Source organism: Haliotis asinina, chromosome 5 (genome assembly GCF_037392515.1).
Source record: "Haliotis asinina isolate JCU_RB_2024 chromosome 5, JCU_Hal_asi_v2, whole genome shotgun sequence".
NCBI lineage: Eukaryota > Metazoa > Mollusca > Gastropoda > Lepetellida > Haliotidae > Haliotis > Haliotis asinina.
Genome location: NC_090284.1, coordinates 14,872,415 through 14,896,481, shown reverse-complemented (window position 1 = coordinate 14,896,481; position 24,067 = coordinate 14,872,415). Strand labels below are relative to the sequence as shown.

The 24,067-nt window shown below is 40.6% G+C and overlaps 2 protein-coding genes across 3 annotated transcripts in view; one reads left to right on the top strand and one right to left on the bottom strand.

Moving 5' to 3' along the window:
- The window catches only part of LOC137284322 (WD repeat domain phosphoinositide-interacting protein 4-like), a 28,660-nt gene extending 17,014 nt beyond the window's left edge, over positions 1-11,646 (bottom strand). The window contains exons 1-9 of the mRNA XM_067816088.1: positions 11,385-11,646; positions 7,353-7,433; positions 5,221-5,295; positions 4,235-4,339; positions 3,147-3,246; positions 2,920-3,014; positions 2,537-2,610; positions 1,048-1,170; positions 13-98 (exon numbers count right to left, since the gene is read on the bottom strand). Coding sequence (XP_067672189.1) covers positions 13-98; positions 1,048-1,170; positions 2,537-2,610; positions 2,920-3,014; positions 3,147-3,246; positions 4,235-4,339; positions 5,221-5,295; positions 7,353-7,404 — 710 coding nt within the window. The 5' untranslated portion in view covers positions 7,405-7,433; positions 11,385-11,646. The remainder of the gene's footprint in view (positions 1-12; positions 99-1,047; positions 1,171-2,536; positions 2,611-2,919; positions 3,015-3,146; positions 3,247-4,234; positions 4,340-5,220; positions 5,296-7,352; positions 7,434-11,384) is intronic.
- Positions 11,647-11,855: 209 nt separating this feature from the next.
- LOC137283783 (pre-mRNA-splicing factor RBM22-like) lies at positions 11,856-21,836 on the top strand. Of its 2 annotated transcripts, none has more exons than XM_067815466.1 (9): positions 11,856-11,929; positions 12,676-12,729; positions 13,307-13,469; positions 13,690-13,790; positions 15,526-15,701; positions 16,146-16,346; positions 17,838-18,082; positions 18,928-19,083; positions 19,867-21,836. In XM_067815466.1, the coding sequence occupies exons 1-9, from the start codon at positions 11,876-11,878 to the stop codon at positions 20,070-20,072; spliced, it is 1,356 nt and encodes a 451-aa protein (XP_067671567.1). In that variant the 5' UTR covers positions 11,856-11,875; the 3' UTR covers positions 20,073-21,836. The 2 variants fall into 2 exon arrangements, with proteins under 2 accessions (XP_067671567.1, XP_067671568.1); XM_067815467.1 differs by having other exon boundaries at positions 11,868-11,929; positions 13,307-13,472; positions 13,693-13,790.
- Positions 21,837-24,067: the final 2,231 nt, after the last annotated feature.

Sequence of the window (24,067 nt, the reverse complement as noted above, 5' to 3'; positions counted from 1 at the left end):
ACACCAACTAACCAGTACAGGACAGCTGGGTCCGCACCTCGCCGCAGCTCAACCACAAGCTTCTTGGTAGCTACGTCAAATACTCGGATCAGGGTTCCCTGAATACATATTCCAAAGACAAGTAAAATAACATCAAGAGATTATTTGTTTTGATAAAACATAAACATTGATATAATATTTCACAGTCACAATACGGCTATAAGTTACTAGGATTTTTAGACTCTGTCCTCACAGGCAACTTTCCACATCAGTTTAACAAGAAGAGATAATCTGTAATTTCAAGGCATTAGTAGATTAGTCTTAATATTACCCAGTACGTCTTGAAAGAAAAATCTATAAAAACATTTCCTCAAATTGAGACATTGGCTGTTTTGGAATGCTGTCACAAACAAACTGCTGGTGACATTTTGAACAACAAATCACATCCTCTTTAATCATTTGCAACCCTTTGACAACATGTTGTTTTGGGCCTCTGATAATAATGGAACAGTTGTCATGATCAAACAAACTGTGAAAGGAATGTCCCTTTGTTGAATAGAAAAATTGCAGCATACACTGTTAAAAAATGAAATAACAAGAGCACACACACGTACAAACAATATAAGTCATTCACTGGTTACGAAGGGCACCCCTTATGATTATTAATGTTCCCTGAGCCCAAACACCTCAATGTTAATTTTAAACTGTTTCAAGCACGGTACCAGAGTACCAGAGTTAGGCAACAAAACAAACACTACTTACAAGAAGTACCAAATGAATTCCCAAAGTTCAGCATTTCCAGTGGGTTACACAGGAAATGTTACTTGCTTAGTAAGCGGGGTGCATTGATTGGCTCAGCAAATCAGGAAACGACATGTAAGTGTGAGGTAAGATAAAGTCGGATATGTGTTTTGAAAATCAAAAACCAGTCGCAGAAACCTACATTATTTTCATTTCTTCGCCACTATTTACAAGCATTGCTCACTACAAATCTGTGAACACAAAAACAAATATCCCTGTCCAAGATAAGTCCTGAAACAAGTGAATTCACCAAGTATGTATGCCGACCTTCCGTGATGCTGTTGCAAGGAGCTTCCCCTTCTGGTCCAGTGCCAGACAGGCCAGCTCACTCTGGTGGGTATTGATGGTGACAGGAGACACAGTGTGTTCCGGCTGCGTCATCTCAAGGTCCTAGACACAGAACAGTATCTGAGTGAAGTCAGATTCATGCCACTTTGAGTGGGATATCAGTTAAATCATGATATGTCTGCATCATATGTGAAGATAAATAAATCTGATTTATACCATGAGCATGTCTGTTTAGCTGAAAAATTAAGATCATATTCAAAGGACTGTTCATTATTTAGGGCTGGTGTGGGGAGATTGGGGGATGATATTAAGGGGGGTCACCCATTTTGTTTTGTACACATGAACTGGAGGGGTCAGCAAGTTTGTACAGATAATTTTTTGAAAATTATGGGAAAACTAGTGGGAGACACTTTGATCTTATCTTGCACATGACAAGCAGTGGGCTACACATATTATACACAAAATTAGGGGAAGGTTGGGGGAATGTCATTGACATCATACATGCATCTTCATAAAAAGCATCAGCATCCCCTAGAACGGTCCCTAAAAACAGAGCAAATCAAGGTTATAAGATCCAGGCACAACTAAGGGACTCAACTCTTCACATCAATTAATAGACACAGATCAAGACTTCGCTGTGCAATCATAACAGTTAGTTCATCATTTCCATACTTGACTACTAGCATCAAATGTGCCATGACACTGATTTCTTTGCTCTCATTTCATCATACAACTCACAGGGGGTACAGATGACCCAGTCATCTAACACACAATAATTTGCTGTTTAGCCTTTAGGGTTTCCTTAGGCACATCTGACACCTAATACTTAAAAAATCTATGATATTTAAATCCTGCTTCACCTCAGTTACGTTTCTAGGATTCCCAGTACTATAACACTGCTTGTGGGTTTCACCAAAGATGAACATCTGAGCCCCCAACACTGACGCATGGCGAAAGGATCAGGATGACCATTAATCAAACCAAAAACTACTTTATTTGTCTGCAAAACAACACTTTATGATGCTTTTCAATTCAGCCAATTCAGCTTCTTTTAATACTAATAGAAAGGCAATATAACAATTCCAGACACATTCCAACTTTTAAACTGGGCATTGTCCTGGGCCCTGTTTCTTATAATTGCAAAATCCAACAGAATCCACACAAAAGCTCAGATGAAGGAGTGCTCAGCATACATCGTATTTTTTAAATGTTCATGCACAAAACAGATGTTATCTGACTTCCATGGCTAAAAAACAGTCCCACTGCATCAGTTTAGATGGAAGTCACCTCTGTCAGTCCAACAATACTCACTGATCAGATCAAATGGGACATGATGGCATGCATTGACAAGTCAGCAAGCCTTGACTACCTGATTATGTTACTCACCTCTTACAACAAGCAAGGGTGGCTGAAGGTCAGTTCTAAGTTGGATCATGATGGATCACATGTCAAGTGAAGGTCTACTTACCACTACCTGCACGCTACCACACTTGTGGCCCGGGAACACCAGTGTCCGACCGAAGGGACTCACTTCCACCAATCCTGAACACAAACATATACAAGCACTACATGACCTTGTACGGGGCAATCACACAATCATACAATCACAGAGAAGGACTCGTCACAACACGTCAAGCAGATGTCAAGTAAATGGAGACAACACCAGCATCAAACAACCTGCTTGTAACTGACTTTCAACAACAACTTCCAGTTCTTCAACTTATGACATGGAAATGAGACGATTGCGACAAACATGAACAAACATGATGGCTGTATTAACTGCAAAAATATTTCATGAATTTGAAGAATTTGTCAAACTTCAAGGACAGACACAAATAAGACTTTGCTTACCTCTGGGGTTGTCCCTAGTGTCAAAGCTGCAGAGTTTCTGTGGGTTGTTTGGAAACGAGAACACATGGACTTGGTTCCTCAGAACAACGATAAGCCTGGTCGAGACAGAACATAACAGTCACAGAACAGAAAACTAGTCATCAAACACTAATTCTATCCTAATGGGAGAGTCTCCACAGTATAACAGTCAAACTTGCAGATTTAAAAAAACTACTGCAACAACCTACCTGTCTCTCTGTAAGCGGACTGCAACAACAGGCTGGGCAAAGGTGATATCCATTAGGATCTTCTGTTCTGGATCTTTCTGTGACTCATCCCAGACAAGTACTGACAGAAACACACACATATAGTTGTAGCAAAACACCATTCCATTAGCAATAAAGATCTACACTGTTTCTAACATCAACGCATGAGCAAAAGGATCATAACTACCTTTCTGTTGAAAAACAATGAAAAATAACAAGCATCTTCCTGGTATTTCCTGTTTCACTTGTAATTCTAAAGTTACGTAATCCCAAAACGTCTTAAAGAGCAGTACATGTATTCATTACAGGCCTGTCAAGGGACATGCATGATTTCATAAGAAGTTGGAGGCATATCACATAGGATAACAAACTCTGTACAACACCGCTTCACTGTAAGGAGCTTCAGTTCGGGTTCCAGAGATGAGCAACATGTCTGTTGCCATGTCAGCAAGGTATATGTTTTCAACTCACACACCAGAATTGGTGGTATACAAAGAAAATCGATAAAATGTCATCAACCAATCATTTTACATGTGAAGCACTGTAAGACCTTTTCACAATATTTTATCACATCATATAACAGGTCATGTTCTAGTATACAAAAAAATGGCACAGGTATTTAACTATTTCATAAGCTAAAATTTAAAAAGTCAGGGCAAAATGTGCTTCAAACTTTAGTTTCACATTCCCTTTAATTCTATCACATTTCATTCGAGTAAAACAGTGCTACGTTCATTTGTTGACAATTATAGGACATTCCAGAATTCATTTCTATCACATTTCACTTATTAAAACATTGCTGGGTACACTTGATAACAACTGCAGGGTTTTATGAATTTAATTGTTCTGCCATGTTAATCTGTGTAAATAAGGGAAAAATCAATTCTTTCACATCTCATTAAATAAAACAGTGCTAAGTACACTTATTAACAATTGTAGGGCTTCAATAAGACATGACTGTTCCACCATACTGATATGGGCAAACAAGGGAAAATTCATGGCTACTACTCACAATGTCATCAGCAAGCCAGCCAATCCCCAACAACACTGTTAACTAAAAAGTCACTAACCTGCTTTTTCATCAAATTTTGGAAGACTTCCGCCACCAACAAGAGCCAGGATATTTGTCCGGAACAGCATCTCGGCCATAGCCACACTGCCCACACATTCCACCCCTGGAACAGAACATCCCAATCTTTCACAGCTTTCATTCCAACAGACATTCTCCTTTACAGAAACAAGAAGTGATCTGAGAAAGCATTAAATGCAAAAACAACTCTGTACATAACTGATTACAGCAGAGTTGTTCAACTGGGATTATTTTCAAATTAAATCTAGTGGTTAGTCAAGTATTACCAGATATACGTATTGATCAGACATGATGACAAAGACTGGTCAAGAAGCCAAATCTATGCATTGACAGTGTAAATTGCCTGCCCATCCAAACTTAGTTAGCATATTTTGTTTCAATATTGGGTCAACTCATAACAATATACGTAAACTGCCTATATGTAACCATGGTAACCTACCTTGAAAAAGTATTAATATGATAGCAGCTAACCTGCGTTTTCTTGTTAATATCAGAGTCTGATGCATTTAGAAATCTCAGCATTGTTTTTCACAAACATTTTAATTTCTGTTCTTATCTTGTGTACACAAAGAGTGTTGTTTAAAGTTACCATAAACAAAGTTGTATTATAGATCTTGGCAATAGATTTTGTTTTCATCGTACTCAAACCCCACTGTACTGAGCAAAGTTGGCAGTTTGGTAGTTGTTCTTTCTTCTTATCCAATCAGATAGCAAAATGTTTTTGGTAATGACTTTCTAAATGAGTTGACTAGGGCTTTTGATGGTTTATCAGTTACAAATGGGCGCAAGATGAAAGCAGCAGAATGGACTGATAAAACATAGACACGCAGCTGGTGAGACCAGCAAGTACCATCTCTTTATGACATCACAATACACACTATCAAGTCTAACAACTTGTGTGGGTTTTCACAGCGATCCTCTAATCAGATTCTTTATTGTGATGATTGGGTTGCCATGCATACCTACCTTGGGACAGCTTCTGGGTGAGAGGATCCACATTATAAATGCGGAGACCTGACTCTGTGGCACATGTGAAGCAGCCTGTAAGGCACAGATGAGTGCATGTTTAGACATCACAGAAACATGGAGCCAAGACTCTGCAGTATTTAAAACAAGAAACAGACATGCACTCATACTTTAAAACAAAACACAGATGAGCCTTTAGAGCATCAGAAACAAGTCACAGACACATGTTTACACTTCAGAGTATTTAAATGAAGACAGAAATATGTGTTTAAATGTTACAGCATCAGAAATATTCACATTTCAGAAGATGTTTACATGTCACAGCGTACTGCATCAGAAACAAGACACAGAACACTCAGTTCAATATAATGATTAATAATTAATTTAATCCTTTCATCAGCTATGACTGGGATTATGATAGAATGTGTAAAGCCCTTAATCGGACATATAGTCAGGTGTACAAAGTCGTAAACAAATCAATTACCTCAGGGGTTGTGTTAAAATGAAAACCAGGTTAGGAACATAAATTGGATAGCTTTGATATCATCAGGCAAAGTAGACACCTGATCATCTTGCATATAGGTACCCATAGAAAGGGACTGTCTAGGGGTTGTGACTTTGAATTTGAGGCCAAAAATTCTGATGGTGACTACCACAGCCAAATGAATGGGCAAGTATTTTTAGATTGGTGCAAAGATCAGTTTCTACTGCAGCTTAACAAACCAAGTGTTTCCATAACCTGCGTGTGCCTGGTACCATCACACCCACCATGACCAAAATCAAGGTTTGGTTGCAGGATTTTCTCACTTCCTGTAGCGTGTCTTACAGGTAATCAGGATCATACCCACCTGAGACCAGGTGGAAAAACCTTGGAGTCAACTTTGTGTGCAGACTCTTTCAGTGTTGTCACAATCCCTAGTGTACAGTACACAACTCTGTGGTGGCCACATGAATATGTGCAAACACCTAGTTGGGGGTACAGCAACATGTAGTGCACTTGGACAAAGTACTGTGACTATGTGTCCCAGTCCACCCAGCTATGAATGGGTACCTCGTTAGGATGAGAGAACCTCAATAAACTTGGTGCGCCAAGTGGCAGCAAGAGTTGTATAATCCTCAGGGAGTTGAAATTGAAATACAATGAGTTGTTGAGATTGACATCCAGTGATTGAGGGAAAAACACCAGCGCCTTGAGCATGCACTAGTGCGCTATATAAATATCCTATATCATATCATATCATGATCAGAACTAGCTGCAAAACAAGGCCACATAGTTCTGCGCACACCAGTACGGCAGTGTGAGCTAAATCCCATCCAGCAGGGGTAACTGCAAGAATTTTATTACTCACCACAATTCCAAATTCAAGCTTTAGGATGTTAAAGAGCTTGTGTATGTTTTTGTTTTTGTGAGAATTACCCCAGTGGTGTGGTAAAAAGCTGAAGACCGTGTTCTCAAAACCAAGGATGAATGCTGTCTGCGGGACAGCATTAAGATCAGCAGAGTCGCTAGAGTCCTCAACCAGCAGAAATACTGACACTTGACATTTTGAAACGGTCCCAGACATGCACTGCCCATGCTTCAGATGAATGTTATCACTCACTCTGCCTGCCAGGTGGGTCACAGTATAGTTTGCTTCTTAGTAATGTTTCTACCATTTTTCAGATTTTATGAGAAATCATTATGATTAGGGAAAGGTACATAGTGATTGTTCATAGGTCGAGGTAGTATAAATGACTATATATGAGTTTTGAACCTGAAATATCAGCCATTATCAAAATAATTACCAAAAAACCATTCCAAGCATTTCTGGCATTAACATAGTCACATGACTTCTCCCACCAGGTGCCCATTTTCTGCTGGATGAACAGGGGCAAGTTTAAACTAAAGATTACAAACGAGCATAAACAAAGTTTTTATCTTTAAACATGACTGGGTTTTACTCTAAACTTGGAAATACCTAAATGTATGACAGTCTTGATAAAAACACACATACATCATCACTCAAAATTTCTGTTCATTCATGTTTCTGAACATGTTTTATGACCATGTCATCAACTTTTCAACCAACTGAAATGCTGTATGTCATGTAAATATGACATTAAGTAATGACTTGTGATCATCATGGCCATACCATAGTCCTGGTTAAAGCGCAAACTCAGCACTCCTCTGTTAGACATCTTCATACAGTCAAAAGTGGTTTTCACAGCATGAACTGAAAGGTGAAAAGTTCATATTCAATTAAGCTTGTTGGGTTAAGTCTTGATCATGATGCCTTATAGATACACCATTGCAGGGTTTAACATGGCATGCAAATATGCCTCTAGCATTCACAAATGTGGAGAATGGGCACAGTAAAACATACACTGAGACACACACAATTTTATTCATTGTACCAACAATACAAGTGTTTGGTTGTTTCTTTCCAAGCAGTTACGGGCATCATTTCAGCCACCAGTCCATGTGAACAATTCATTCCAGGCTGTTAAGAATTATCAAAACACACTGTTACTTTCCAGAATCCTTATTTTGCCTGCCATCCTCGATGATCTCCAAGGTATATGTTACGATGAATCTCCACAATAATCCTGGATGCATCTACGGCTTGACCCGATGATCTCATTACCTCCAGTGGCTGGCTTTTCACCCAGTCAGGTGTCTATGCTGGGAAGCTGGGCATACCAATCACAACTCACTTTTGCTGCTTAAATTATCTAACCAATCAAACTTGGCGACACAAATGATGCAGATGTACTCTGAAAGAAGTAGGAGTTCTTGCATACACTTTTTTAAAGTTTCGGACCTGTCAGTTTGTCTGCATGATTTCCCTAACAATCTGAGTTACACTGCAAACAAACCTTAGCAGCTGCTACCAGTATCTTTGTTGATAATGGCAAGTTCAGTTGTAATGGCGGCTTAGCTGATTGGCTACTGTGAGAATGCAGAGCTAGCAAATGGAGGTTATAAAATTATGCTATAGATGCATCCAGGGTACAGTGAAGATTTATCGACATGTATAACCTGGAGATTATTGAGGATGACTTCCTGCAAGGACCCATAAAACTACAATGTTTGTGAGTCATTGCGTGATGTTGGTTGACATGGTCAAACAGATAAATTCGGGAATACATGGAAGAGTTCATAAAAAATATAAACAAAGCAGTAGCGACCATGACTTAACAATGGACTTGGCAATATAGTGTTACCTGAGGGTGTCGGGGTGTTATACCCTTCTCCCTAGGCAATCTGTATTTCCTCCACTCTTTGTCTGGGGATGATGTAGCTAGACAGTATACTCAAGGATAAGTCCAGTTTGGCGTTCAAGTCCTTTTATTTTTGGGTATAGTTTTTCACAAACAAAGGTCCTCAAATATTTCCTAGTTGCTGGTCTAAGCACAACATTAGTTTACAATGTCCTGGAAGAACTTGTTGGTCTCTTGCACAACTTCTGATACTATAAGTTCATCTGAGCCATTCTCTCAATATACGGAGAGAACCTCTCAAGTCAACGGTGGGGCCCAGAATCGCGCACCACTCACGAAGATTGGAAACAGAACAATGTTACATGACAGTTTCGCAATCAGCATTTTCAGTGAATGATAACAAACCACCAGATTTCAGTCCTCGTAGGTACACAGGCTTCACAACTATTTTACAGCTGTTCACCTCAAAGTTTCAGTTATCAATTTCACACAAGTCGTAAGGGATAATAATCAATAGGAAGCTAAACTGAGAGCATATGTTGCAATACATATAACATACACTGTTACATTGTCCCAGAACGCGTGAAATTGTGCCTTTAATGCATCACTTCTTGTATCCAAAAGCGAGCTGAATTTGATGATCTGGTGATTTTGACTATAATGGGGGAGTATGTGCCTGATTGGAGTGTACAATAAGTTTTATCAGTAGGGTAGATGTCGTGAGAAGTTATATTGACTATGGCAGTCTGCAAGTTCATTTACATAAAAAGCAAAAATAAGAAGCATAAATTCAGTAAGGTCAGTCATCTGCTAGTGACAGGCCGTATATATAAATAGGAATCCACATAATCACAACACTTTCTTGCAATGTGGAGCAAAAAGTATGGCTCATTGTTGAAAACCCATACAGAATACCCAGCAACAGTTTCACCAATAAAATGTCATCAATGCTATTTATATAGGAAACACTTGATACTTTCGTGTGAAATAGATGAATATATCATGGGACCCTCTATTATTGTGGTAGTTAATGTTGTCGCCACAAGGATTATGAACGACTACTGACATTTGAAATTTTATATATATTTTCAGTTTATATATATTTTCTATCACAAATGTGCCATATAATCACAACTCATTCAACATCAGGCCCCCAAAAGTAATTGAAGGAATTACAGCAAATTTGAAGGAATTGCATCTCAAATGTAAACAAACGCAGCCCACTCGCGAAACAAATGCAGCGATATCAGTAGTTTAGCGGTAATAACAGGAACACATCGCCCCTATCGGAAGCAATGTCAGTAATACTGGAAACACGCTCGGCCATCTTCGGAGATTTTTCAGTCACAAGCGGAAACTCACGCAGCAAAACATTCCGCCGTTGGAAGAAGCACCCGTCTCGGTGAGTTTTGTTTTTAGTTCCTACTATTACATTTTTATACTTATCCATCTTTGACCACCCCTGTTGAATGCGTTTAGGTATGAGGTTTTGTCGGGGCAATAGCTTATGTTTTTAGGAAAAGATTGTCACTGCAGAAGAGTGTCACGAGTCATGCCCCTGGAGGTTGTTTACATCTGAACACTGAAGTCGTGCCGATGATTATGAACGTGCGCTAGATATAATATCAATTTTTTGTAAAATGTGTTTAAATTTGTCAGTCGCACTTCATAGGAAGAAAAATTTTGGTGCATAAACTTCTTTGTGGCGCACGTTCATGATGTTTGTAATCATCGGCACGACTTCGAATTTCAGGTGTAAACAATCTTCAGGGGCATGACTTGTGACACTCTTCTGCAGTGACAATCTTTTCTTAAAAACATAAGCTAATTTGCTCCAACACCACCTCATACCTAAACGAATGCAACATGAGTGGTCAAAGATGGATAAGTATAAAAATGTAATAGTAGGAACTAAAAACAAAACTCACCAAGACAGGTGCTCCTTCCAACGACGGAATGTTTTGCTGCGTGAGTTTCCGCTCGCGACCGAAAAATCTCCGAAGACGGCCGAGCGTGTTTCCAGTATTACTGACATTGCTTCCAATAGGGGCGATGTGTTCCTTTTATTACCGCTAAACTACCGATATCGCTGCATTTGTTTCGCGATTGGGCTACGTTTGTTTACATTTGAGATGCAATTCCTTCAAATTTGCTGTAATTCCTTCAATTACTTTGGGAGGCCTGAACATGAGCACAGCAATCTTGATTGCTTCATCTGTCTCGGAAATTGGCGTAACTCTATATTATCGTGGTATTGTTATTTCCATACTATGGCAAGCGATACAAGCAAACAACACTGCCAAATGTTTACTAAGACAAGTAACTAACGTAAATAATTTTTCATTATTAAAAATTATCTATAGATTTCATTCACATCAATAATATTATCATGTTTCAACCAAAACATTTGAAACTTCCATTCATTTGGATACAGGATGACAATAATATAACAAAATATTGTTTTACTACCTTAAAACGTACCATACAATTTTGCTGCTGTGTGCAGAGTGAAGCTACACAATACATCACTTTATATTATATTTCTAGCACGGAAAATATGTAGTCCAGCATAAAACTAGACGACTTCGCACAATACCAAGGTGCTTGACCTTGGCTGGAATAAGATTATGAGTTTATTCATATGAACCAGGAAAATATGCAAATGATCTTCTAGCATTTGCACTTGCAGGAATACTCTTGAAGAATTAAGTCATGTAGAACGGAAATGGGTCATTTTCATGTGGAATGAATTTCAAAAGTTATCCAAACCACATTGGTGATGTGTTGACAAACATATAGGCCATAAAAGAATTTTTTAAAGTAAGCAAATATCGAATGCGAAGGGGAACATGGAATTAAATTCATCATATTCATAAGTAAATGATTGTCAAGACACAATGTTTTAAGAAATGTTATGATGCCTGTTGAGAAATAAGAAGAAGCGCCTTTTCTGGAGCATTTACCTGATCACTGTGACATAAGCAACACTGCCCAACAGACCAGCTGATGGTGAACACTGTCGACAGTTTCAAAATATAAAATGGTTTTAGTGAGTTTCCAGTCAAAACCTGGTACTTTTAAGCAGCTACTTTCGATGCTGTCACATACTTAACAATGTTACATGTGTGTCGATCTAGGACGACACAATAACAGCGAGATGTCGAAATTTGCATCAACGGGACCAGATTTCCTCAACTTGTTTTTGTTTTCATGACGGTATGTGTAAAAGTTGGCACGGAAAATATTTCAGGATATTGCTTTGTAACCATGAATCCGATGAAGTTATAAATACATTTTATTATCCAACTAAACTCTAAAAATAAGTTATATCATTACTACGCACATGTGGATATTTCTACATCGATCGTTTATTCTGTGAGTCATACTGAAATAAACGATTATTTTAGCTATTTCATCCGGAAGTCATCATTCTTTTTGTAAGCTCCTTCGAAAAATGGCGACGTCCAAGGGAGCAAATACGTACAATCGTCAAAATTGGGAAGATGCTGTAAGTTTACTCATTCTCATAGATTCCACTGGCCATTTACGGCGTTCAAAGAGTTTCTGTTATTTTGTTGAGTGAAATCAAGCACCCAGGACAACAAATCTATTTAAAACGATGGGTGTACGTTAGAGCTAATGCACGCGTGGATTCCCCCAGTTACTCACTTACTTGGGCTACTAGTGACCATACCCAAGAGACATGTCACATAGGTACTATGTGTTTGTCGATTAGGAGAACTCTTTGATGATGTTGTATTTGTTTTGAAGTTCACTATCCAGTTGTATTAAGCGACGTAATCAATCAAAGGTTTACGAAACCAGAGACGCAGATATTGGCCTCACTATTCAGTCACTGATTCAGTGATCCTTAAGCCTAACTCAACCATTTACGGAAATAAAATTAATATCACATACACAGAGGTTTTCATGAGATGTATATAGGGTTTAGTACGCTATTTCATCATTACTCAAGTAGTCAGCGACCACTTATTACAGGATTTGACCTTTTTCACATGCTGTCTTGATATTCAAATGCCATAGACATATGTCACTCAGATAACCATGATAACACCATTTAAAACCTTAGGCCATTTTCTATGGAGTATCTAAGGTGTTACAGATATAAGTACAGTCAAGGTTTCAAAAAGCCTCTTCAACTGTTTAATGGTGACCTGTTGTTCGTCGGCAACATTTTACTGTTCTTAGCTATATGCCTATATACACATTTATTCAGGTGCTTTTCTTTTGCAGGAATTCCCAATTTTATGCCAAACTTGTCTTGGGGACAATCCATACATTCGAATGGTAAGCTTTAATTTCGTTTTTTAGGTTTGACAGCAACATACCCATGCTTGTGGGTGTAGCAAAAGTGATAAACATGTGAAACGTGGATCACATTGGGCTTTCTTTTAACTTATTAAGTTAAAGCTACAATGCTGTTATTTAACTGGAAAGGGATGTTGAAGCCAAGTCATTCTCATCAGCATGGAGGAGTGTTGGGGAATCCTAGTTATTAAAGCATTCACTCATCACATTGAAAACCCTGTTTAGATTTCCCACATGGGCATGATGAGTGGAGCCATTTCTTGTGTCCCCTTCAGAGATATTGCTGGATAAGACTAAACTCATTCATTCACACACTCTCATCAGCATGAAGGTCATTTAAGACATGTTAAGTCTGACAGGTCATTAATTGTTGGATATTGGTTTTAAAGATGTCAAGAATTTAATACTAATACACATACCCCACCAAAGATTATTGGTAACAAACCTGAAGTGGATGTTTTCATCGGAGATGCATTTTTGTTTAATACATTGTTTTTACTTATTATGCTGTTTACCAGTTCCTGATCTTGTTATATTTTTCATCACCATTCCACAGACCAAAGAAAAATATGGCAAGGAATGTAAGATCTGTGCCAGACCTTTCACCGTTTTCCGATGGTGTCCTGGTGCTCGTATGCGTTTCAAGAAGACAGAAGTCTGTCAGACCTGCAGCAAAATAAAGAATGTCTGTCAGACATGTCTCCTGGACTTGGAGTATGGTACTGTAATCCTTTCAAAACCTTGTACATTGTTGAGCTAACTTTATTGTAAAACAGTAAAAGTCGCATTATAGTTAGTATTGTTGTTGCATAGGCAGATCCAGAGGAGGTGCGCATCTTTCTTTTGAAAGATGTATCATGCTATGTATGTTTGCATCATGTTTGTGATTTACCTTCTGGTGTTTTTTAACCCAGTGTTTTCAACGTTATCTCATTTCAGGACTTCCTGTCCAGGTTAGAGATGCAGCTCTTAAAGCTTATGACAACATGCCCAAGTCGGACGTCAACAAGGAATACTACACACAGAATATGGAACGAGAAGTGAGTCTTGACATTTTGATTCATTTTCAACGACCAGTTCAAAATATATTTCAATAAACAGATAATGAATTCATAATGTCTCAAAGTCCCACAATGCACCTGTGGTACTAGTGTGACATTACTGAATGAGATTATTCCAAACTATGGGCAAGCAAGAATTAGTGTGAGAATTGACCTGACAACTGAGCTGTATTGGCATGTATGAGCGTCATCCACTGGGACTTGCCATTGTGAGTGAAATACCCCAGGTTGTCCACAACCACATGAGACTCTTCTGAGCAAGACATATTCAGCTACGCACAGCATTTCATGGTCATGCTCTGCACATGCACTAGCCTGCATCTGCTGTACCTTTCACAAACCTAATTGGTTTGCTCATTGCCATGCACCGCTTCCATCTTTACCAGCGCATTCTTTGCGCTGGTAAGACTTATTCTTGTTTGCCAGTACCTCCTTTCATTCTGCATTGTGGTGTGGTATTTCAGGATATAATTTATAAGGGTTATGTTTCTTGGGTGAGATTTACAACTGTCATGACATTTTCAATTCACTGGTTCATTCTCTCACATTCTTGTCCCATTTTTGGTCATTCACTCAACTGCCTCCGTGGTGTAGTAGTTAGATTGTCTGCCCAGAGTGCAGAAGGTTGCAGGTTTGATCCCTGGCCACATGATACCGAAAGATGTTAAAATATGGTACTACTTGTTCCCTGCCTGGGAACTTAATGACATTAATGGGTTAAACAAGGACTTGTCAGCTTGTACTCTGTATAATGAGTCTTAGTGGGGTTTTCCTGCTTAACTGTGGCATGATATTTTATTGAGCTAGCATTGTAAAACCAGCTGAAGTCTGGGCTAGTACAAGCAGCCACATATACACATGCATGCATCTCATCAAATGAGCGAAACATTCTTCGTATGACGTTAAACCCCATTTCACCTCTCCTCATTCACTTCCTGCTCTGTCCTCCATTTATATGTTCTTCACACACCTCTCACTCCTTTTTTCCTTCCCCCAATCATCATTGCTTCCTCACTTCCATCTTTACACACTTCTCCTCACTCGCTCTTCGTCACTGCTTTCACCCATTCCTCTCTCTCACCCTTCACAGTTTTTGTACGCACAACCTGTTACTTCTCTCTTCCTTCCAAGCAATGCTCTACGCTCACCCATCCCTCAAACCTCACCCTAACCACAACCATCACATTCCCCTCTACCGTCCCTACAACCCTCACACTCCCCACAACCCTCACACTCCCCACAACCCTCACACTCCCCACAACCCTTGCCCTTCCCACAACTCTCTTTCCTCGCCCCTCACCCTTTCTTCCTTGCTGACATGCCTGACACATGTCATCGTTCATCAGATTGATGCTCATGCTGTTGATCACTGGGTTGTCTGGTCCAGACTTGATTATTGACAGACTGCCACAATATGGCTGGAATATTGCTGAGTGCGGCGTAAAAGTAAACTCACTCGCTTACTCTTCCTAACAAAACACTCTATGCCCATCTCTTCTCACTCACCCCATATTTGCCCCGTCTCTTTATTCTCACTTACAACCTCACTCGCGTACACTTCCCTCTTCTATCCATACCTCACTCACCAACTAACTGGCCTTTTCACTTTCTTCTCCCTCACAACCTCACTCAATCCTCTCAAAAATGTCTCACTCAGTCCTTTATTCCTTACATGCTTTGTACATGCTTTAAATCTTAATATCCTTTGGTTCAGATTGCCAACAGTGATGGCACCAGCCCTGTAGGGGCACTTGCAGGGAAGGCTCAGGCGCCAAGTGATATGCTACTGAAGCTGGCCAGGACCACACCCTACTATAAAAGGAATAGGCCGCACATCTGCTCATTCTGGGTCAAGGGGGAGTGCAAGAGAGGAGAGGAGTGTCCATACCGGTCAGTGGCTGCAAGTGGATTTGATACATTTGTCTGTTATTAGTCTGTAAAACAGACATTTGAAAAATACATACATGTTATTTGGGATATGTTTTGAGGTCTTATTTTCATTAAATGACTATTGTACTATTCCAGGAATTCAAAAACACAATAATCTACCTCTTATTAAGACACCTGATTATGGCTACTGCATGTTTGAGAGTTGATTCAATCATGCAAATTCTAGAAGTAAGATTAGTCAACATTGGAAACAAATTTTGTTTATCTAAAATATTGAAAAGGATTTTGAACCTCACATGCTTTTCCTCTCTTCAGCCTGGGGTGTTAGCATGAGAATGGTAGTGACCACACGTGTCTCTCAGTATTTCATTCAACTAGAGAACTACTGTACATGAAGGCTTGCCCATATTGAGCTTGTCATGACCATTGCATTTCTTCCCTCAGTCATGAGAAACCCACTGATCCAGATGATCCACTGGCTGACCAGAACATTAAGGACCGATTCTACGGCATGAACGACCCTGTGGCAGACAAGTTAATGAACAGATACTCCAACATGCCCAAACTGGAACCTCCAGAGGATAAGACTATCACAACCTTGTACGTGGGTAACCTTGGTGACAAGGTGACGGAGCAGGATCTCAGGTCAGTGGTGCATCTGCTTTCTTTGTTTGATGTAATCTGTGTCTTGATTCAGTGTAAAATAAGCAGACGTTTTTGTTCAGTTTTCTTTGTTTCTTGTTACCCATGTTATGATTCAGAGGAAAAATAGCTGAAATCTTGATTCAGTTTTCTTTGTTTCAACTTACTAATGACATGGTTCAGATTAATAAGTGCTGAATTCCTTATTGTGTTTGCTCCAATTAATCAATGCCTTGACCTGGGGTCTGGGTAAGAACTGATCTTCAGTAACCCATGCTTGTCGCTAAAGAATTCTCACAGGATCAGGTGGTCAGGCTCTTGCTTACTTGGTTGATACATGTCTTTGTATCCCAGTTTAGTGGATTGATGCTCATGCTGTTCATCACTGGATGGTCAGGTCCAGATCTGATTATTTAATAACCACCATTATTGCTGAGATTACACGATGCCATTTAGAAAGTGGTCAAATGCAACATATGTCATATTTGGGATTTCACTTTCTTAGTAAACTACAAATTCTAGTACTTTTTTTGGTTGAGTCCCATCCGGGATTCGAACCCGCACCCTCAGAGTCAGGCACCTAATCGCCAACACACAAAGTCAGCCGCCTACCCCGCTCAGCCACCGCGACTTCCACAAAAATGAAAGTCGGACAACTGGTAGTCTAGACTGCGTACTTTGTGTACCCCTCTGATGAGTGTAAATTGGCACGGCTCCCACGGCCGAAAGCTATGATTACACGATGCCATTTAGAAAGTGGTCAAATGCAACATATGTCATATTTGGGATTTCACTTTCTTAGTAAACTACAAATTCTAGTACTTTTTTCGGTTGAGTCCCATCCGGGATTCGAACCCGCACCCTCAGAGTCAGGCACCTAATCGCCAACACACAAAGTCAGCCGTCTAGCCCGCTCAGCCACCGCGACTTCCACAAAAATGAAAGTCGGACAACTGGTAGTCTAGACTGCGTACTTTGTGTACCCCTCTGATGAGTGTAAATTGGCACGGCTCCCACGGCCGAAAGCTATGATTACACGATGCCATTTAGAAAGTGGTCAAATGCAACATATGTCATATTTGGGATTTCACTTTCTTAGTAAAGTACAAATTCTAGTACTTTTTTCAGTTGAGTCCCATCCGGGATTCGAACCCGCACCCTCAGAGTCAGGCACCTAATCGCCAACACACAAAGTCAGCCGCCTAGTCAGCCTCACTCACTGTCTTGATTTAGATGTAAAAGTGCGAAAGTCTTTATTCGCTTTCTTTGTTCAAATTGATTCTGGGTTAAAATGCTGAAAGGAAAGGAAGTAATGACACAGTTCCATATGTAGCATTATAAGGAAGATAAACTAGAGCAGTTTGAGAAGGAATCATTATTGGAGTGGCTGGTTTATATAGTTTCTACATCAGTTTAAACACATTTGTTTCATATGCTTTCATGGAAAAATAATTTGATCTATCTGCTCAGAAGCTATGTTGTTGTCTATTTCAGAGATCACTTCTACCAGTTCGGTGAGATAAGGTCTGTGAATGTTGTCTCAAAACAGCAGTGTGCATTTGTCCAGTTCACGGAAAGGCCATCGTCTGAGACTGCAGCTGAGAGGTCGTTTAATAAGCTCATCATCAATGGTCGCCGGCTGAACATAAAGTGGGGTCGGTCACAGGGCCAGCAACAACTGACCGGCAAGAAGGAGGAGGATGGTCAGATGCTGGAGCCAGTGCCAGGTCTCCCAGGAGGTGTGTGGGCCTCAGCTTCAGTTGTTCTATTTATTGCTTTTTTGTTGTTGAACGCCACAATCAGCAATATTCCAGCTGTGTGTTGGGGGGTCAGTAAAGAATCAAGCCTGGACCAGACAATCCCGTGATTAACGTCATAAACATTAATCTATGCAATTGGGATACAATGACCTGTCAATCAAGTCTGAGACTATCCAGACCAAGCAAGCCTGACCACCTGACCCCGTTAGTCACCTTTTGCAATTATGGGTTTGCTGTAGATCAATTTGAACCCAGATCTTCATGGATAACTAGCTTTAGAATGGGCAGTGCTATACAAATGAGGAGATTGTGTGCAAGTACAACATGATTTCAGTACTTAAGACACTGATGTAAAAGGGTTGAGGGGGACAACACTATTTAATAGGTAACTGGATAAATTTAAGTGTGAGAATGAAGTATGGGTGTAACACAGTCACTGTACTGGCAAACAAGGATAAGTTGGTCCAGCTCAGGGAATGTGTTTATGGGAAGTAGGTGGTGCACAGCAATGAGCAAACCCATTTTGTTTGTAAAAGGGAGAGCAGATGTAAGCTAGTGCATGTGCAGTGCATGACGCTGAAACTGATTCCAGGTGTAGCTGTAGGAACGGGCTATGCGCTTCACCCACTACACTTAGTCGTGGACAACCTGGGGTTCACTCACAATGGCAAGTGCCAGTGGGGGACACTCATACATACTAATACGGGTCAATTGTAAGGTCGGCTCTCAACTCATCCTTGTTTTCCATTAGATGTGTGTTTTACTTCAAAGGTTGTAAATTGCCTGTTCTGTCTGTTTCCCAATGCTGACATTGTGTATTTCAGCACTACCACCCCCACCAGAGGAGCTGGGCAACAACTTCTTCAACCTCCAGGGCCCTCCTCCAGCTCTGCCACCCCTGCCACCCAGGGGGATGATGCCCCGTGGGCCCCCACCTATGCCTCCATTTGGTATCATGCCAAGAGGGCCACCGCCTATGGGTAAGTTTGCACAAGTCTTTTATCACTCTTTTGTATGATTGTGAATTACTTGTTTGATCCATCATGAACACTCCAGAAGAGAGCACTGTCATATTGTGGTAGGCAGAGTGTTTGCCTGTGTGCCTGGTAGGCTGTGTCTAGATTGGTTTGGTCTGGTTGTAGCCATATTGCAGCTATATGAGGGTAGTCTGTCAGTTTTACAGTATTTGAATTTCTCTGTGTCCACATGACCATCAGGGATTGCATATCATGCCAGTGACCCTGGTTCCATTCCCCATGTGCATACATGTACTCTGTGTGAAGCCCATTTCTGGTGTACCTTCCCATGATATTGCTGGAATATAATTAAAAGTGGAATCAAAGCAAAAAAACTCACTCACTCACTCACTCACTCACTCACTCACTCACTCACCCACCCACCCACCCACCCACCCACTCACCCACTCACCCACCCACCCTTGTTATCATTATTGCTGTTCTAATGTAATAACCAACCCGTGAAGGTCCAGGGTAGAATATTCCTTCAGCAGCCCATGCTTACCATAAAAGGCGACTATGTTTGTCGTAAAAGGCGACTAACGGGATCGGGTAGTCAGGCTCACTGACTTGCTTGCCACATGTCATTGGTTCCCAGTTGTGCAGATTGATGCTCATGTTGTTGATCACTGGATTATCTGGTCCAGACTCGATTATTTACAGACCGCCGCCATATAGCTGGAATATTGCTGAATGCAAACTTAACTCACTCACTCACTAATGTAGTAACCCCTGTGACTGTTGCAGGTATGCGCATGCCTCCCCCTCCCCCAGGTATCATGCCCATCAGGCCTCCCCCCGGGGTACACATGAGGCATATGGTGCACTATCCATCTCAAGACCCCACGCGGATGGGGGCAGTGTCGTCAGGGAAACAGCCACAGCAACAGCAGCAACAGCAACAGCAGCAGCAGCAGCAACAGCCTCCTCCACAGCAGCAACAACCGACTTAGCAGTCTCTGACATATGGCTGGAATCATTAACATGTGAATATTGTAATGCATTTTGTAAGAGCAGACATCACATGGTTGTCCTTGTTCATGTCTATTCTTGTTTGTTAGATGTCATTGTGAACTTAAAGCTACCCTCTCTATATTTCTGTACTTAAGGTATAAACATTTCAGTGCCCTTTTATTTTCATATCCTTAATTCGGAAACATTGTGAAATTATTGATATTCAACCAATGGGAGATGGGGAGATGAAAATGAACCAAGGTTGAAAGAACAATGCTGAATATATTACCATGTTTTACAAGCAACCTGCCTGTCTGTTTTCCAAAGTTTGACAAATGTGCTTCCTGGGGGACAATGTTTGTTTTGAATCGCTATGTGTTTGTAGATAAGACAACAACTCAGAGTTGTAGTCGATATTATTATGTTTTACTTGGAATTTGGCTAACAACACTAAAAGAAACTGGATGGCTGGGAACCAATACACACAGCAGCAACAAAGTACTTGTCATAGTTTTTTTTTCTTTGTAAATGGACATTTCAGTCATGAGTTCCAGATTGGCAGCATTGAGTATATTGAGTTATTCCCCTTGAGGAGTGCCATTTTGTTGAATGCCATTATGGTCTGACCTCTTGCTCCCCCACTGTGTGTGTTTGTGTGTATGTAAAGATCTGAAAATGTGGAAATAAGTAGCTGTGGTTGTTGGAGGTGCCAGTGTATTAATTTCTACCAATATGTAATGGTGCTGCCTATATATTTTACATGCAGAATTGGTGTCTAATTTTGACTTTAAGATACAAGAAGAAGGATTTCAGGTGCTTAGGTATACTTGTATCAAGAATTTGGAAACTTTTTTGACTAACTTAAATTGTGTGAACTGCCATGGAGAGCCTGTCAGATCTTCACACATGCAGAGGTATCATATCAGAATGAAAGATTAGATTTTAATACAAAAACGTTCTGTTCCTCCTGGTCAAACTGTTCTGTGTACTGACAACAATAAGTCATTGAGCATTTGCTTTATCTACTGAAAACTAATGTAGCCGGTTGAGGCCGTGTTCTCTTGTCCTCGTAGTGATATAGCTGGAATATTGCTAAAAGCGGTGTGAAACTAAACTCACTCACTCACGGACTCATGTCTTCTGTGTTCAATCCACACTGATGGTACATTCCCGTACATGTTTGTGGGTTTTGAACTGTCATACACATTACACGTTTTATCACCATGTTTCCTGACACAGTAATTTCTTCATGGGTTTCCACCATCATCACTTCTAATACATGTTGGATGTTGCAAGGGTCCCGATCCACCAAATGTTTGTAGCGCTTCGACACTTGAAAGCCTATGATAAACTATAGAATTACAACAGGTCATAATGTGGATCAGGACCAAGGTACAGCTTTCAAAAGAAATCTGGTAACCTAACCACTGGCTTCTCACTGGAACTACACTTGGTGAAAAATCATCACAGCACTGCAAGTTAGCTGTAGGTATTTATAATTGCAGGCAAAATGGAGTGTTTCCAAACCTTTACTATTGAGTACCTTTAGTTGTTTATCAAATTGTTTCCCAGTATATCCAAACTGCTGTGCCATCATATATATGTGAGGGGATGTTGAACATGGCAACCAAAACTTGTGTCATTATGTTTCGACCATTTTATTCATGCACATTGTTTTTAAACATCATACACTTTGTATCAGAGGAGATACAAAACCTGGAATCATTTCTTGTAAATACCGAAAAATAAAACTTGAAAACGTCCTTGAACTTTCTGTTATGATGTACCATAAGGGTGTCAGTATGAGGAATAAAATATTTCATTTTATAGTCCAATAGCATAAGCACAATCAGAGGCAAGTGTTCATTAAAAATTCTCAAACAGGAGGTACAAGTGGGGATAATAAGTGTCCCTTTGTTTCATTACTCATGAGATTGGGGGTGATGTTTATGTTTGAGCTTGTCAGTGAAGCCATTTGTCACACACCTCACAAAATATATACACATGAGCATTAATCATGCAAGATCACAACAGAGATGTCAGAAATGGTCTTTACACATTGGTCTTCCACCAGCGAATGCTTTAACCTTGACCTCTACGCTGCTACACTGCCCCAACAAGAAGTCAGTATCAACAATGCAGGAAAGCACTCTAAGGGTTCTGGGAGTTCGTGCTCTGAAGCCCTGCCACCATGGGTATAGTCCTAGGCCAAATGCTAGAAAAGTCCCTATCTTTTAGGATCTCTCAGCAGCAGTAAACGTGTTATTCAGTAATTAGTATGACACCTCCCACCCTCCAAAAAGTGATGTGCAACTAGCTACAGGAAGTATCAGGTTACTAAAAACTAACTGGGTTCAGTCCACTCCACTGTTGAAACAGTGTCAACATGTTCATAAACAAACTGCTTGAGAATTGATCACATAGTCTAATGTGTGGTGACAAGCACTGGTGTTCAACATGGTTAAGATATGCAGTATGGGTGATAAGGCTTACCTGATTTTCATGATATCTCTACATTTGGCCTAGGAGTAGGTAATGAGGAGTGGTATTGAGCCCCTTGAAACCCCACCCAACCTCAGACTGATCTCGCCATTGCCTGTTTTAGTCACTCGTACAGATAACATCTACCAGTCTCCCTAGACAGGCCATCAGACATCGAATTCTCATGATCGAAAACCTCGTTCCTGCCACGGTAATGTCTCCATGGCATTGCTCTGCAAATGGACGATGATAGCTTGAGAATGGTTAGGTCCGACTTTGTCATCAACGAATATCGGAGGACTAGCAAGGGGTGAGTGAGTCATATTGGAGCTTTACTTAGCAGTTAACAATAATCTAGCTCTATGGCGGCGGTCTGTAAATAATCGAGTCTGTACCAGACAATCCAGACGAAACAGCATGAGCATCGCTCTGTGCACTTGAAAACCGATGGTCAACCAAGTCAGATCCCGTTAGTCACCTCCTACGACAAGCATAGTCACCTTTTACGGCAAGCATGGGTTGCTGAAGGCCTATTCTGCCCCGAACCTTCACGGCGATGGATATACAAATCAGAACGTATTATCCAGACTGAGTACTTCCCGTTGATAACGTTGAGCAGCAAGGAGTTTATAGTACGGTCATTCCGGCTGTCTAGTTGCACAAGCCATCAAGGAGTTTATCCAGACTGAGTACTTACCCTTGATAACGTTGACCACTGTCAGACCCAGGTTCTGTGATGAGATCATCGCTTGGCCAGCACCAAACGGTTCTGCTGTATGGGTCATCCCTTGGTTATACTTTCCCTGACATCTCCATTCGTGACAACGGCCGTCGCAAGACTGTTCTTACCAGAGCCTGAACCACGTCAGGTGATCCCGTGTGTGCCTATCTGTGTCATGATAGTCTTCTCCAGTTGGCGGCGGTGGAGAGTCCCCTTCATGTCCTACGCAGGTCTTCGGTATTGGCCGTGTGACTGCGTTGTTGTTGGACTGCACTTGTTCAGCATGTTTAACGGATATTATGTATCACTGGAAGTCGTGAAATCTTAGATGTAGACTAATAAAGAGTGTCAGGTAATTGGCAGGACATCCCTGTGTACTGCGTGAAAATAACTACAATTGTGTATCCTGTAAAGGTCTACGTGTACGTCGACGACTTTTAAATCAGGAACGTTTAGTGCAACTACTACCATGAAGACGTTTATGCCAAAGTTTGCTTGAAGCCTTCGTAGTAACGTCTTAAAGGCGGTATATGCAATCTTCAAATTGCACAAGACATCAAGGAGTTTATAGTACAATCATTCCGGCTGTCTAGTTGCACAAGCCATCAAGGAGTTAATAGTACAGTCATTCCGGCTGTCTAGTTGCACAAGCCATCAAGGAGTTTATAGTACAGTCATTCCGGCTGTCTAGTTGCACAAGCCATCAAGGAGTTTATAGTACAGTCATTCCGGCTGTTTAGTTGAACAAGCCATCAAGGAGTTTATAGTACAGTCATTCCGGCTGTTTAGTTG

Bases quoted from the DNA above. Each gene is read 5' to 3' on its own strand.
- LOC137283783 (XM_067815466.1), top strand. From the start codon at position 11,876: ATGGCGACGTCCAAGGGAGCAAATACGTACAATCGTCAAAATTGGGAA. The intron at 16,347-17,837 runs GTCAGTGGTGCA...TGTCTATTTCAG, and splicing joins GTGACGGAGCAGGATCTCAG to AGATCACTTCTACCAGTTCG. The intron at 19,084-19,866 runs GTAAGTTTGCAC...TGACTGTTGCAG, and splicing joins AAGAGGGCCACCGCCTATGG to GTATGCGCATGCCTCCCCCT.